General features: G+C 37.1%; 1 protein-coding gene across 2 annotated transcripts in view; it reads right to left on the reverse strand.

The window, feature by feature from the left end:
- Positions 1-16,668, reverse strand: part of MAN1A2 (mannosidase alpha class 1A member 2) — a 182,496-nt gene that overhangs the window by 57,405 nt on the left and 108,423 nt on the right. For both annotated transcript variants that reach the window (XM_041754200.1, XM_041754201.1), the window contains 2 exons: positions 15,127-15,250; positions 10,272-10,365 (listed from right to left, as the gene is read on the reverse strand). In XM_041754200.1, coding sequence (XP_041610134.1) covers positions 10,272-10,365; positions 15,127-15,250 — 218 coding nt within the window. The remainder of the gene's footprint in view (positions 1-10,271; positions 10,366-15,126; positions 15,251-16,668) is intronic.

Raw genomic sequence — 16,668 nt, forward strand, 5'->3', positions numbered from 1 at the left:
GCAAATGGTGGGTATTTGTCATTTCTAATGGCTGAGTAATATTCCATTGTATACATAAACCACATCTTCTTTATCCATTCATCTTTCAATGGACACCGAGGCTCCTTCCACAGTTTGGCTATTGTGGACATTGCTGCTAGAAACATCGGGGTGCAGGTATCCCGGTGTTTCATTGCATCTGTATCTTTGGGGTAAATCCCCAACAGTGCAATTGCTGGGTCATAGGGCAGGTCTATTTTTAACTCTTTGACGAACCTCCACACAGTTTTCTAGAGTGGCTGCACCATTTCACATTCCCACCAACAGTGTAAGAGGGTTCCCCTTTCTCCCCATCCTCTCCAACATTTGTGGTTTCCTGCCTTGTTAATTTTCCCCATTCTCACTGGTGTGAGGTGGTATCTCATTGTGGTTTGGATTTGTATTTCCCTGATGGCAAGTGATGCGGAGCATTTCCTCATAAGGACAAACATTATATGGTCTCATTCACTGGGTCTCATTCATTATATATATTTTTTATATATAAAAAATAGTGAAAGGGAATAAAGGAGAAAGGAGAAAAAATGAGTGGGAAATATCAGAAAGGGAGACAGAACATGAAGGACCCCTAACTCTGGGAAACGAACTAGGGGTGGTGGAAAGGGAGGTGGGCGGGGGGTGGGGGTGACTGGGTGACGGGCACTGAGTTGGGCACTTGACAGGATGAGCACTGGGTGTTATTCTATATGTTGGCAAATTGAACACCAATAAAAAATAAATTTATAAAAAATAATTCAAAGGTCTAACAGTTTCCAAATGTAACCATATCCCTGAAAAAAACTCAAGAAGATTTCTAGGAAAAGAAAAATATCTGGCACTCAAATAAGGTAAAACTGACAATGTCTGACACCTAATCCAAGATTACCAGGCATGCAAAGAGGCAGGAGAGAAACAACTCACAATGAGAATAAGAAACCAGTCAAAACTGATCTAGAATTGACGCACGTGGGAGAAGGACCAGAGAAGAATATTACAAGTTACTTTAATTGTGTTATCTATATTCAAATAGGTAAGCAGAGACAAGGAAGATATAAAAACATCCAAACTGAACTTCTAAAGATGAAAACTACTGCATAAAGACAAATACAGTGGAAGGGATTAACAGCAGATCAGACAATACATAAGAAAAGATTAGTGAATTTGAAGGCACTACAACAGAAATTATTCAAGATGAAACACAGCAGAAAAAAAACACAAAGAAAAAATATCAGTGAACTAAGTGGCTTAATAGATGAATAACTGGAGTCTCTGAAGGAGAGGCATGACTGAAAAATTATTTGAAGAGACAATGGACAAAAAAATCTCCAAATTTGATAATAACTATAAACCCACATGAAAATGAAAACACAATATAGCAGAATTCGTGAGATGCCACTAAAGCAGTATTTAAGGGGACATTAACAGCATGAATCCTTTTTAGAAAAAAAAATTTCAATGACTTTAGCTTCTACCTTAGAAGCTAGAAAAAGAAAAGCAAATTAAACACAAAGTAGGTTAAAGAAAGCAAATAATAACAGGGCAAACCTCAATGAAACGGAATCTACAGAGACTAAAAGGATAATAAGGGAATATTATGAACAACTTTATGCCAATAAATTAGAAAAACTAGAGAAATGAACAAATTCTCTGAAAGAAATTACCAAAACTCACTCAAGAAGAAAAGAGATATTGAGTTTAATAAGTTCTTTATAGATCTTGGAAACGAGCCCTTTATCTGGTACGTCATTTGCAAATATCTTCTCCCATTCTGTAGGTTGTCTTTTAGTTTTGTTGACTGTATCCTTTGCTGTGCAAAAGCTTCTTATCTTGATGAAGTCCCAATAGTTCATTTTTGCTTTTGTTTCTTTTGCCTTCGTGGATGTATCTTGCAAGAAGTTACTGTGGCCGAGTTCAAAAAGGGTGTTGCCTGTGTTCTCCTCAGGATTTTGATAGAATCTTGTCTCACATTTAGATCTTTCATCCATTTTGAGTTTATCTTTGTGTATAGTGAAAGAGAGTGGTATGGTTTCATTCTTCTGCATGTGGATGTCCAATTTTCCCAGCACCATTTATTGAAGAGACTGTCTTTCTTCCAATGGATAGTCTTTCCTCCTTTATCGAATATTAGTTACCATAAAGTTCAGGGTCCACTTCTGGGTTCTCTATTCTGTTCCATTGATCTATGTGTCTGTTTTTGTGCCAGTACCACACTGTCTTGATGACCACAGCTTTGTAGTACAACCTGAAATCTGGCATTGTGATGCCCCCAGATATGGTTTTCTTTTTTAAAATTCCCCTGGCTACTCGGGGTCTTTTCTGATTCCACACAAATCTTAAAAAATAATTTGTTCTAACTCTCTGAAGAAAGTCCATGGTATTTTGATAGGGATTGCATTAAACGTGTAAATTGCCCTGGGTAACATTGACATTTTCACAATATTAATTCTGCCAATCCATGAGCATGGAATATTTTTCCATCTCTTTGTGTCTTTCTCAATTTCTTTCAGAAGTGGTCTGTAGTTTTTAGGGTATAGATCCTTACCTCTTTGGTTAGGTTTATTCCTAGGTACCTTATGCTTTTGGGTGCAATTGTAAATGGGATTGACTCCTTAATTTCTCTTTCTTCAGTCTCAGTGTGTAGAAATGCCACTGACATCTGGGCATTGAATTTGTATCCTGCCACACTGCCAAATTGCTGTATGAGTTCTAGCAATCTTGGGGTGGAGTCTTTTGGGTTTTCTAGGTACAGGATCATGTCATCGGCGAAGAGGGTGAGTTTGACTTCTTTGCCAATTTGAATGCCTTTAATGTCTTTTTTGTTGTCTGATTGCTGAGGCGAGGACTTCCAATACTATGTTGAATAGCAGTGGTGAGAGTGGACATCCCTGTCTTGTTCCTGATCTTAGGGGAAAGGCTCCCAGTGCTTCCCCATTGAGAATGATATTTGCTGTGGGCTTTTTGTAGATGGCTTTTAAGATGTTGAGGAATGTTCCCTCTATCCCTACACTCTGAAGAGTTTTGATCAGGAATGGATGCTGTAGTTTGTCAAATGCTTTCTCTGCATCTAATGAGAGGATCATACGGTTCTTGGTTTTTCTCTTGCTGATATGATGAATTACACTGATTGTCTTACGAGTGTTGAACCAGCCTTGTGTCCTGGGAATAAATCCCACTTGGTCATGGTGAATAATTTTCTTAATGTATTGTTGGATCCTATTGGCTAGTATCTTGTTGAGAATTTTTGCATCCATGTTCATCAGGGATATTGGTCTGTAATTCTGTCTTGGTGGGGTCTTTGTCTGGTTTTGGAATTAAGGTGATCCTGGCCTCATAGAACGAATTTGGAAGGACTACATCTCTATCTTTCCAAACAGCTTTAGTAGAATAGGTATGGTTTCCTCTTTAAATGTTTGATAGAATTCCCCCGGGAAGCCATCTGGCCCTGGACTTTTGTGTCTTGGGAGGTTTTTGATGACTCCTTCAATTTCTTCCCAGGTTATTGGCCTGTTCAGGTTTTCTATTTCTTCCTGCTCCAGTTTTGGTAGTTTGTGGCTTTCCAGAAATGCATCCATTTCTTCTAGATTGCCTAATTTATTTGCATATAGCTGCTCATGATATGTTTTTAAAATCGTTCGTATTTCCTTGTTGTTGGTAGTGATCTCTCCTTTCTCATTCATGATTTTATTAATTTGAGTCTTCTCTCTTTTTAAAAAGGCTGACTAATGGTTTATCTATCTTATAATTCTTTCAAAGAACCAACTCCTGGTTTTGTTGTTCTGTTCCACAGTTCTTCTGGTCTCGATTTCATTGAGTTCTGCTCAAATCTTTATTAACTCTCTTCTTCTTCTGGGTGTAGGATCTATTTGCTGTTTTTTCTCTAGCTTCTAAGGTGTATGGTTAGCTTTTATTTGAGTTCTTTCCAGTTTTTGAATGGTGCTTGTATTGCGATGTATTTCCCCCTCAGGACTGCTTTTGCTGCATACCAAAGATTTTGAACGGTTGTATCTTCATTCTCATTAGTTTCCATGGATCTTTTTAATTCTTCCTTAATTTCCTGGTTGACCCTTTCATCTTTTAGCAGGATGGTTCTTAACCTCCATGTGTTTGAAGTCCTTCCAAACTTCTTGTTGTGATTTAGTTCTAATTTCAAGGCATTATGGTCTGAGAATACACAGGGGATGATCCCAATCTTTTGGTATCGGTTCAGACCTGATTTGTGACCCAGTATGTGGTCTATTCTGGAGAAAGTTCCATGTGCACTTGAGAAGAATGTATATTCAGTTGAGTTTGGATGTAGGTATCTGTGAAACCCATCTGGTCCAGTGTATCATTTAAAGCTCTTGTTTCTTTGGAGATGTTGTGTTTAGAAGACCTACTGAGTGTAGAAAGCGCTAGATTGAAGTCATCAAGTATAAGTGTATTATTATCTAAGTATATCTTAACTTTGGTTATTAATGGATTGATATATTTGGCAGCTCCCACATTCGGGGCATATATATTGAGGATTGTTAAGTCCTCCTGTTGGATAGATCCTTTAAGTATGAGATAGTGTCCCTCTTCAACTCTCACTACAGTCTTCGGGGTAAATTTTAGTTTATCTGATATAAGGATGGCTACCCCTGCTTTCTTTTGAGGACCATTTGAATGGTAAATGGTCCTCCAACCTTTTATTTTCAGGCTGTAGGTGTCCTTCTGTCTAAAGTGAGTCTCTCGTAGACAGCAAAGAGATGGGTCCTGCTTTTTTATCCAGTCTGACACCCTGCACCTTTTGATGGGGTCATTAAGCCCATTCACGTTCAGAGTTACTATTGAAAGATATGAGTTTAGTGTCATCATGATATCTATTCAGTCCCTGTTTTTTGGATTGTTCCACTGAATTTCTTCTTAAAGGGGAATTTTAAGAGTCCCCCTTAAAATTTCTTGCAGAGCTGGTTTGGAGGTCACATATTCTTTCAGTTCCTGCCTGTCTTGGAAGCTCTTTATCTCTCCTTCCATTCTGAATGAGAGCCTTGCTGGATAAAGTATTCTTGGTTGCATGTTTTTCTCATTTAGGACCCTGAATATATCTTGCCAGCCCTTTCTGGCCTGCCAGGTCTCTGTGGAGAGGTCTGCTGTTACCCTAATACTCCTCCCCATAAAAGTCAGGGATTTCTTGTCTCTTGCTGCTTTAAGGATCTTCTCTTTATCTTTGGAATTTGCAAGCTTAACTATTAAATGTCAAGGTGTTGAACAGTTTTTATTGATTTTAGGGGGGGATCTCTCTACTTCCTGGATCCGAATGCCTGTTTCCCTTGCCAGATTAGGAAAGTTTTCAGCTATGATTTGTTCAAATACATATTCTGGCCCTCTGGCCCTTTCGGCGCCCTCGGGAACCCCAATTAAACGTAGGTTTTTCTTCTTCAGGCTGTCATTTATTTCCCTTAATCTATCCTCATGGTCTTTTAATTGTCTGTCTCTTTTTTCCTCAGTTTCCCTCTTTGCCATCAACTTGTCTTCTATGTCACTCACTCGTTCTTCCACCTCATTAACCCTCGTTGTTAGGGCTTCTAGTTTGGATTGCATCTCACTCAATTGACTTTTAATTTCTACCTGATTGGATCTAAATTTGCAGTCATGAAGTCTCTTGAGTCCTTTATGCTTTTTTTTCTAGAGCCACCAGTAGCTGTATAATAGTGCTTCTGAATTGGCTTTCTGACATTGAATTGTAATCCAAATTTTGTAACTCTGTGGGAGAGAGGACTGTTTCTGATTCTTTCTTTTGAGGTGAGGTTTTCCTTCTAGTCATTTTGCTCAGTGCAGAGTGGCCAAAAACAAGTTGTATTGGGAAAAGGAGAAAAAGAGAGGAGAGAAAGAAGGAAAGAAAGGAGAGAAAGAAAAAAGAAAAAAGGAAGAAAAAAGAAAAAAGAGAAGAAAAAGAAAAAGAAAGAAAGAGGAAAAAAAGCTTGGGGGAAGCAAACAGAAATAAAAAAGCAAAAAAAAAAAAAAAAAACAAAAACAAAAACAAAGAAACAAAAAAAAACACGGGGGAGTATCTTCTGATTCTGTATACTTAAAGTCCCTTGACTTCCCCTGGAACTTGTCCGTCTAGCTGGTCTTCTGGGGGAGGGGCCTGTTGTGCTGATTTTCAGGTGTTAGCACTTGGGGGAGTGAAAGATATCAGTGAAAGATATTTAACCTGTTTATCCTGTGAGGCCACTGTGAGGCTCAGTGGGGGTTTTTTACCCCGTGAGGCCCCAGGAGGAACAACCACAGTGGCAGCGGCCAGCTCTGGAGCCCTGGATTCACCTCCTGCAGTAACTAAGGAGCTCTCAGTGTGTGCAGGGGCCTGGATGCTCTGGGGGTGGGGCCGCTGATCTGCTCAGCTCGGGGCAGGAGCGTCCTTGCTGTCCTGGGCCCTCCTGGCCTCTGCCTCCCCGGGGGGAGGTCGGATCCTGGGCTGTGTCCCCGGTGCCCTGTGCTCCCGGCCTGCGCTGTTGGCTTCATGCTCCCGGCCGCGCAGCCGCCTCCGCGGAGTCGCCGCCCGAGCCCCTCCGAGCTGCTCCGGGTCCCGCCGTGCGCGCTGCAGCCCTTAGGGAGCTCGGCGCACTCTCCCGGGGCGCAGGTGCCTGTTAGTGTCCCCGGGAACCCGAGGCCATCCCCGCCCTCCTGGGTCCTGCTCTAACTCCCTGCGAGCGCCTTTCCACCCGGGAAGGTCGGTGCAGCTCCTGCTTCTCCCGGACGGGGCTCTCCTGTCCTGGGGACACTCGCCCCGGCCTCAGCCCGGCTCCTCGCAGGGCCCCTCCCCCTTGGATGCCTTTTGTTTATTTCTTTTTTCCCCATCTTCCTACCTTGATAGAAGCGTGAACTCTTCTCACTATAGCATTCCAGCTGTTCTCTCTTTAAATCTCAGCCCGAATTCGTAGATTTTCAGGATGATTTGAAGGTTATCTAGGTAATTTGGTGGGGACAGGTGACTTGGGGACACTACTCTTCCGCCATCTTGCCCCTCCTCCCACAGGATGTTTAAAACTATACTGTCCAATGAAGTAGGCACTAGGCATAAGTAACTATTTATTAAAAGCAAATAACATTTAACATGCAGCTCTACAACCACACTAACATTTCCAATGTTCCACCCTATATGTGGTTAGTGATGCCTGTACAGAAAGCACAGAAATAGAACATTTTCCTCATCACAGAAAGTTCTATTGGACAAGACTGCTTTAGTATGTCCAAATTATTATAAGTAACTCCAAAGGTATTGTAAATAAACCTTATATATGTGTGTGTGTGTGTGTGTGTGTGTGTGTATATAGCTGGCAAATTTGTTTGGAATAAATACCTAGAAATGAGTCCCAGGTTCAAATGGCACACAAATTTTCACACTTTTTGAAGCCCTGAGTACAGGACTGTTCTATTTCCTTTATTAATTTAATAGATAAAGAATAGTGTCTTCTGTTTAGAAGATGCACCCAGGATCATTATGTTGTATATCTGAAAGTAATACAGTTGACCCTTGAACATCATGGGTTTGAGCTGCACGGTCCATTTACATGCAGATTTTTCTCAATATGGTATAATACTGTAAAAATTTATTTTCCATTCCTTATGATTTTTTAAATATTTTCTCTACTTTTTTGGATAAGAATGTAACAAAAAATATGTGTTAATAAGCTGTTTATGTTATTAGTAAGGCTCTCAGTCATCAGTGGGCTCTTAGTAGTTAAGTTTTCGGGTTAAAAGTTACACATGGATTGTCTACTGTGTGGGTGGGTCAGCACCCCTAACCCCCACGTTGTTCAAGGTCAACTGTATAATACTGTATGTCAACTATACTTCAATAAAATAAATCAAAATAAAGCTGCACTGATTTGAGAAGGGTGGTGGTGAAGTGGGACAATAGAGGGACAAAGATCTCTGGTGACCAGTCTATGGAGATGCTACAAATAGGGTACCAAAGACAGTAGCGTTTGCAAATTCTACTATAGTAGCACCAGTCCATACAGAAAGAGGGTGGTACCACATTACATTGTCTCCATGTACTATTTCTCTCCAGTAATACCACTTTCAGGGTTAAAAATGAACATGTGCTTATTATTTCCATTCTTTTTTTTTATGAACCAAATTTCCTCAGTGTATTTTTCTAATGAGATGATCATCTTTTTTCTAATAATCTTCTAAGAGTTCTTGATACAGAAAATATATGAAAACTCTGTGTTCCAAATACATTCAAATACATTTCCTTAGCCAGTTATTTGCCTTTATTATGAAATGTAAGAGATTAATGTTTATATATAGTAAAAACTGGTATCTTTTTCTTTACAAAGGCTTTCCTGATTAAAAAAAAAAACACTGCATAGTATTTTCATATTGTTATTTTTTACAGTTAAATTTAAGTTTCACCTTAGAGAATATACACTAGTATATGACATAAAGAAGGAACAGAACATAATATTTTCCTGTAAGAATATTCCCAAATCTTAACAAAATTCTAGGAGGTGAAATATACAATAAAATTCACCCAAATTACTAAGCAGGCATACAAACCAGTCACCCTTATCTGGAATAAGAAAGTATATTTTTGGGCAGCCTGGGTGGCTCAGCAGTTTAGCGCCGCCTTTGGCCCAGGGCGTGATCCTGGAGACCTGGGATCGAGTCCCACACCGGGCTCCCTGCATGGAGCCTGCTTCTCCCTCTGCCTGTGTCTCTGCTTCTCTCTCTCTCTCTGTTTCTCATGAATAAATAAATAAAACCCTTAAAAAAACAAAAAAAGAAAGCATATTTTTATATTTTAGAAATGCCCTCAGGCTTTGTTTTTTTTCTAAAAAGTATCATTTTCACTCAGTCTAGGCACAGCCTTTGTATTTTTCTCAAAATAAAGATAAAAATAAACTACATGTAAAGAATTCCAGGAGATGAAAAGAAAGTACATAAGAGGAGCCAAAGATTGAGCTCTATTCCCAGATCTAAGAAAGCCATAAGTGTACTGACTAAACTGCTTTCCTTTCACAAAATAAAGGACAATTTCCTTGCGAAGAGCCTCCCAAATTCCATGACAAACATTTTCCTACTCTTAGTAGCAAACACCAGCATAATTTCGCAATGACAGATTAAACATGATTTTCCATCCATAAAATTAACTGATTTTACCTCTTTTTTACTATTTTATTCTGATATTATTAGTCTCAAAAATAACCCAAACATGTTATGCTAGGGACAAAGTTACACCTTCTATTATTTGTTCCAGTTCTATTTTTTTACAAGAGAATACTATTCATAAACCCATACTTTATTTCAGTTTTGTAAGTTCACATTTCCAAATATTATTAATTTTTAAAAAAATCTATCCCTTCAAAGATCAATTCTAAAGCTAGTAAGAAGATCACCCTCTCTCCAAACAAAATACTATCTCCTCATTGAGGAAGCTACTTCTGCCTGTCTCACATCACAGTTGGTACGTGCCTCTACTATAACATCTTATTCCAACTATGTTTCCATGTGTTCGCTTACACTACTAGCCTGGGAGCTCCTTGAATTCAGACCAAGTTCTACATGGTCTTTCCCCATCTCTAGTTTCATCCAATAACTTGGCACAGAACCTGATAAATAAAAGATCCTGATATCTTCTGTTAAAATGACTAGACAGGGATGCCTGGGTGACTCAGTGGTTGAGCACCTGCCCCCCGGCTCAGGGCGTGATCCGCAGTCTCAGGATTGAGTCCCACATCAGGCTCCCAGCCTGGAGCCTGCTTCTCCCTCTGCCTACATCCCTGCCTTTCTCTCTCTGTGTCTTTCATGAATAAAAAAATAAAATCTAAAAAAAAAAAAAGACTAGACAAAGCTTGTTCAAAAGTAACTGCCTTCCTTTCTAATCACTTAAGATACTCATTTGTTCTTCATATTCCTTTAACCAATATCTATCCCAAGAAATGCTCTGATCTACATGGAGATATGGTTTATAAATAGCAGCAACCCTTTCCAAAGGCCACACTATATTTTAACAAATTATTTACACATTATTAAATAACAAATTATTTACACGCTATTTTCTGAGAAATGAAATAAAATACTGCTTGTGATAGAGTTTATTAGTGTTTGCATTTACAAGTAGAAACAATGAAGCTACAGAAAGATTAGAAATTTGTCAAAGGTAACAGCACTAAGCAGATCACAAAGTTCAACACTAAGGGATTCCAACCCTACATATAGTGTACTTTTTACCATATCAAGCAAGTTTTCAGACAAATAACCTTTAACACTGCATCGACTGTACTTACACTGACCCCAGCGACCTGTTCTTGGGTTCAAATAATTTGGATAAAGACCATTTGGACGATCCATCTTCTGAAGCAGTTTCCGAATGTGCATTACCTTAACACAAATAAAGAGTGCAATTAATAAAATAAATGTCATCAAGGCTTTTATTAATCTAGGTTATGTGGGTTTTCCTCACTCAGAGCCTATACCATCTCCCCTGCCATTTTTGTATGTGTGGTGATCAGCAAAGCCTTCTACTTTATAACTGATTATATATGATCATTATTTAAAGATCAAGCAACGATTAAAAACATAAAGAGCACAGAGAAAAACTTATTTAAAAGCCAACATTTTACTATCCAGAAATAGTCATCAAAAACATCACAGATAAACATCATCCCAGACATATTCAATATGTATATATCTAAATATAAGAATAGAAATAATTTCCTAGAAATGGGAAGAGAAAAGGACATTTATAATAAAAAGTATGAAACTAATTTGAATAGATGAAAAAGTAAACTAAATTGCTGAATTCTAAATATTGATCCCATAATAGATATCCCTAAATTCCTAAATTCCAAAAATTCTGATTCCTAAAAGATCTCCCTAAGGAAGAAAAAAAAATCATAAAATATAATAAGTTAGAAAATTTCCCAGGGGCTTTATCTGCAACTATAGATTGGATGGATTTTTTTCAGTGCTTACAAACAAAGGCACAAATGTATTCTATTCCTTGTATTCTTATTTGAAAATGTTCTCTTTCCATCTGAAGGATAACCTGTTTGGTATATAGGACTTGGGGAAACATCTTTGCAGAACCTTATATATATTTCACTATTTCCTGTGCTTGAGCATAACATGCATCCTTTTACGACAAGGTCCTAGTTAGCTTTCCATTGGGTGGACCTTGTCATCAAGTAGTTTTAGGACTGGGTTCACGGATGCTATCTTATCTCTGCTCTTTCAAGGCCAAGATCAGCTCTATGTATAACAAGCCCAATCTGAATAATTCTGAGAACCAAGGTTAGTCAGTCTGAAATGATACTGTTAGGAAACATGAAAAATCACATTCTTTTGTCTTCTGAAAACTATGCATACACTGCATCCTCTCTGCCTCTTCCACATCTATCATTTCCTCTCAGAATCTTTTTATCCAACCCTTTTCTAAGGTCTATACCTTTTTATTACCTTGTCTCAATTTTGTCTTTACTATATTTTGTCTTTCACTAATTTTGTCCATCATAATATTTTTAATACTTCCTCTTTTATTACTTCAAAATGGCCTTCATTTTTGGTGATAACTTTTTCTTGTAATTTGTTACTGATAGCACATCTTACTATCTCTGAGCACTTGTATTTTTGTTGATACACTTGTTTTACAGAGAGAAGGGCTCCATCTTCCCTCTCATGGTGATGTTTGGTCAGGATTTAATTGCTATTTTCTGAGAAAGATTTTTTGGTCATCACTTATATATCATGTTCCTTCCCTCTTTTTCTGATATCTTTGTATAAATTCTCTATCTATTCTTTTTTTTTTTTTTTATCTTCTCAACTTTTATTTTTTTTATTTTTTTATTATTTATTTATGATAGTCATACAGAGAGAGAGAGAGGCAGAGACACAGGCAGAGGGAGAAGCAGGCTCCATGCACCGGGAGCCTGACGTGGGATTCGATCCCGGGTCTCCAGGATCGCGCCCTGGGCCAAAGGCAGGCGCCAAACCGCTGCGCCACCCAGGGATCCCTCTCTATCTATTCTATTTGATGAATTACTCACTACTATTTTCTCTGAACCAGAACTTATTATTCTTATTGACATAAGTGTTTTGACATAAAAGGCGAGGAAGAATCCTGATGCCTTTACTTCTCCCCAGATAACTGACACTAGCCATGCAACACTGCTCATCAAAGAAAATCTGTCATTCATTCTCTTCCCTCACCAAAATTTCCTCAGAATTCTGTTATTTCAGCTTCTCAATATATCATATTTAGTGGGGTCCAAAGAAGCACCCACCATCAGCCAATGATCCTGTTCTCAATGTTGCTCAAGAGGACTTTGGTTTTATATCTCAAGACATACCACCAATTTCAGAGAATTGTTCTCTACTGGCTTTTTATTTTTAAAATCTGCAGCCACAAATATCCTCTCATTTTCCAAACCTCTCTGCTCTTAATGACCTATGCCAATCTTTCTTCCTATTTTGTGATATGAAATATCAAAAATCTCTTAACTTTGTTTAAAATAGTATTTACAGTTTTGTTTCTCCTTCCTGTCACTTTTAGGAGATTCCTATGTTTTAGGTCCTCCACTTCAGAAATACTATGCTAGATTATCTTCATTTTGCAAATTTATCACTTTTTGAAAATCTTTATGCTTTTTCTTCATTTTCGCTGGCTTTTATTCCATGTCAGTAAACAAGTCTTCAATTATGCATAGTCACTTTTGCTGTTTTTCATTTATTCATTACAGAAATATAACATTTAAGGTCTCAATTTTTCTTCAGTTCCACAATCATTTTATAATTTTATTATTTGTTTTGTATCCTTATTTGTTTTGAGTTCTAATTTTTACTGAGTTCAACTGCTATTATTGTATAAATTACTCACAGTGACTTTATGAAACTTGAAAATGCATTCTTTATCAGTCTTTTAATGCTATTTAACACCATGCTTTTGTTACCACCATGTTGCAGTATGTTTGCCTACTTGGCATGCTTTCCTTTCTCATCCTGCTCACATTGAACAGGGTCAGTTCTGACCTGAAATTTGGCTTGATATGGAACTTCTGAATTGTCCCTGAACTCCTTCCTACTGTGTGTCTTGGGAGGGTGGGGGATATTCCTCCCCTCCTGGACACAATTTGAGATCTGAAGTACTAGTGCTCAAGAAGGATAGTGGTAAGAACCCCTCTCTGGTGCTGGGGACAGTTGTATACTCAACACCTCCAGCACTGGTCCCGTCTGTGAGATTAATGGGGAATTGTTGACTTGCTTTCCTTGCCCAATAAGGATTCAGTACAAGGTGGGAAACAGACTTAAGTACTGTGCCAGAAATTTTTTACCTTTTTTTTTTTTGGGGTGTCACATACTAATGACATGAGACTGCAACCTTTCCATCTCTCATTGCTGTTGAAAAATTTTTGCTGATCTTTACTATTTTTGTTGTTATTGTTCATCTCATCAGGAAAGGAAAAATCCTGTGGTCTGGCTCCATTGCTGTCTTTACCTGAAAATTCTTCTCCACTGATGAAATAGTTCATACACAAAAAGGACTATATATAGAATCTATATAGATTCTACTCACAACCCAATTAAGAAATACAACACTACAAACATCTTTGCTGCTCTGCTTATGCATTCACACATCACTGTCTTTGTCCTGTCTTCAGTCTTTATTTTTATGTTCATCATTGTCTTAACTCTACTGAAATCACTTTTGAATTCCTAAAGAAATATATTATTCAGTTCTGCTTGTTTGAACTTTTTTAAAAAGTTGTATCATATTCTTTTTTTTTATAGAAGGAAAGAGAGAGAGGTGTGGGAGGGGCAAAGAGAGAGGAAGAGAGAATCTTAAGTAGGCTCCACACCCAGTGCAGAGCCCAAAGTGGGGCTCAACCTCCTAATTCTTAGATCATGACCTGAGCCAAAATCAAGAGTCTGACACTCAACCAACTGAGCCACCCAGGGGCCCCATATGTCATTAATTGGTAAATATAACTTAAATTCTTTTATTTTTCCTGCTGTATTGAATTTTATTATATATAAATTGCAAGTACAAACAACGTTTCTATGTATATGATATAAATGTGCATATCAAAGAATGGAATTGCTGGGTCAATACATAGGGTATTATGTATTTTAAACTTTATTACATTTTTCTTTTAAATTTAAGTCTTTAATATTCCTCAAACTGTTATAATCTACAATGTTACACTTGTCATGTTTCCCCATGTATGTGGATCTATTTAAGATATATTTATTCTGTTCATCAGTGTATTTGTCTTTATGTACCAATACTTCACTGTCAGTGTTAATAACTGGGTAATGCAAACCCATTCCATGTTTTTCTTCAAGGGTGTCTTGAATTTTTCTCTTCTATATAAATTCTACAAGGGTCTTATCAGTTTTTGTTTTTTTTTAAAGAAGCCATTAAAGTTTTGAGTGGCACTGAATTGATGCTACAGAGATCAATCTAGAGAAGAATAAATTTTTTATGATATTCTTTAGCTATACATGAACATTAACAAACCTCTCCACTTATTTAGGTCCTCTTCATGTCATTCAATTGTTTTGAACTTCATTTTATCTTTTGTTAGGTTTATTTGTAGGAAATTTAAACTCTTGTTCCTATCACATATGTTTTTGTAAATGATACTATCTATAGCTGGCACAGAGAAATGCTGTTGATGTTTGATATCTATAGTGATTTTTTATTCAAAACTATATATGTGATTTTTTCCTAATAATTTAAATACAGACTAAATTACTATTTTAGGTAAATAATCATGTAATCTGTGCATAATCCGTCTTTTCTTTCTTCCTTTTCAATCCAATTCAATTATTTCTTTTACTTTTTGTTCATTTTGTTTTTCTTACCCTACCATGCTGGCTAGGAACACTGCAGCACAATGCTGAACAGAACGGACTTTTTAGAAACCTACTAGTGGTTACAACTTCTCAAATAACAGTAAATATTTTAAATAGAAAGGATATTTCTTTAGATAATTAAAAAAAAAAAAAAAAGAAAGAAAGGGCCAGAGTCCTGATTAGCACATTTCTAGAAAGGCAAACATTTTCCTAGCATTAATCAAGTCTTTTATAAATCTTAAAGAACTCTTTTATAATAATCAAAGAAAAGAAGGTAAGAAAACTAACCTTTTTGTAGTAAACTGGGTCCCCTGTCAAGTAGCTGAGGTGGACAAACTCCATATGCAGTGTACCAAATTCAGCAAGAATGCTGCTACCTGCAGATGCCCAGCCCCAGTTTCGCCCTACTCCACTGAATGAAAGCAAAGGTAAAAGGAGACAGAATTGGAAAAAGACCAAACATTTTTTGAATGAATACATAAACTATAATTCTCTTAGAAATTATTATATTTAACACAATAACTTACTGATATCTAAATTTATTACTTTAAGAAATTTTTAATAGGTAATACAGCTAATGTTTTAAAAATCAAAATATAGAAAAGTATATAGTATATGTATTTCACCCCAGAAATCTCATCTCACCCCACCTAGCCCTTTCATGTCTTATGTATTACCGATAATCACTTTCATGTTTCTTATGTATTACCACAGAATTTTTATGCATATATAAGCAATCCAAATACATGCCCTTTATTAAACAAAATATAACAAAGTACAGATAATCACTTTCATGTTTCTTATGTATTACCACAGAATTTTTTTTTTTTACCACAGAATTTTTATGCATATATAAGCAATCCAAATATATGCCCTTTATTAAACAAAATATAACAAAGTACACATACTGCTTGTTATTTTGTATTATATTCTTAAGATGTACTGCAGTGGATTTCCATATCAGTTCATAAACAATTCTTTTATACACTGCACAGAATTCCATGATACTGATTTTTCTATTGGAATGCCCCATCCCAGAGGCATATGAAAATGTGTTAAAGCATTCTGAGTTGTATCAAATTTTGAAGGTACAATTAGCTTTTTTTGTGCTAGGGCCAAAGATATAACATGACCAATAACGGTCAGCACAATGTCATACAATAAAGAACTGTCCTGTCCTATATGTTGATAGTACTAGTGCAAAAAACAAAATTATGAACAAACATGACTAACCAATCATCTGTTGGTGGTCTTTTAGCATTTTTCTAATATTTTGCTTTAATAACAACTTTCACTGTGAATAATCTTATGTACATTTCTTTTGTATAGATATATTTCTAGGGTGTCTTCCTGCCTTTTTTCAGCCTGCCTTTTAATTTATTGGAAGCTAGATTATATAAATGAAAAAGCACAGACACTTTGAGCATTATATTCTTCCTAAAGCTTAAGTTTCTTCTAAAACACAGGATGCGTACTCAGGTTTCAGGCTTTGCTAAGGATAGTCTATTTCTATTTCATCTCTATTTCATCTCTACTTCTAGGGAATGCCCTCTGGGATCTCAGCTGGAAGTCTGGGGTGTGACTAAGTGCCCTTCACCTTGGCAGCCTTTAACACTAATTTCTGCCTCCCCAGTACCATGTGGCTGTTAAATTTTTTTTATTTGCCCTTAAGCCACCATCTTCTGTTTTCTGCTGGGTTTCCTTGAGTCTTGCCCCATGCATGTAAAACTGTAGAATCAGCTAACAACTTGAGGGAAATTTGTACATAAATAGAGGCTTTTCCTCTGCAAATCCCTCCTGTCTTTTGAGATTTTGTCTTTCATGGCTCTG

Source organism: Vulpes lagopus, chromosome 5 (assembly GCF_018345385.1).
Source record: "Vulpes lagopus strain Blue_001 chromosome 5, ASM1834538v1, whole genome shotgun sequence".
NCBI classification, from domain to species: Eukaryota; Metazoa; Chordata; class Mammalia; order Carnivora; family Canidae; genus Vulpes; species Vulpes lagopus.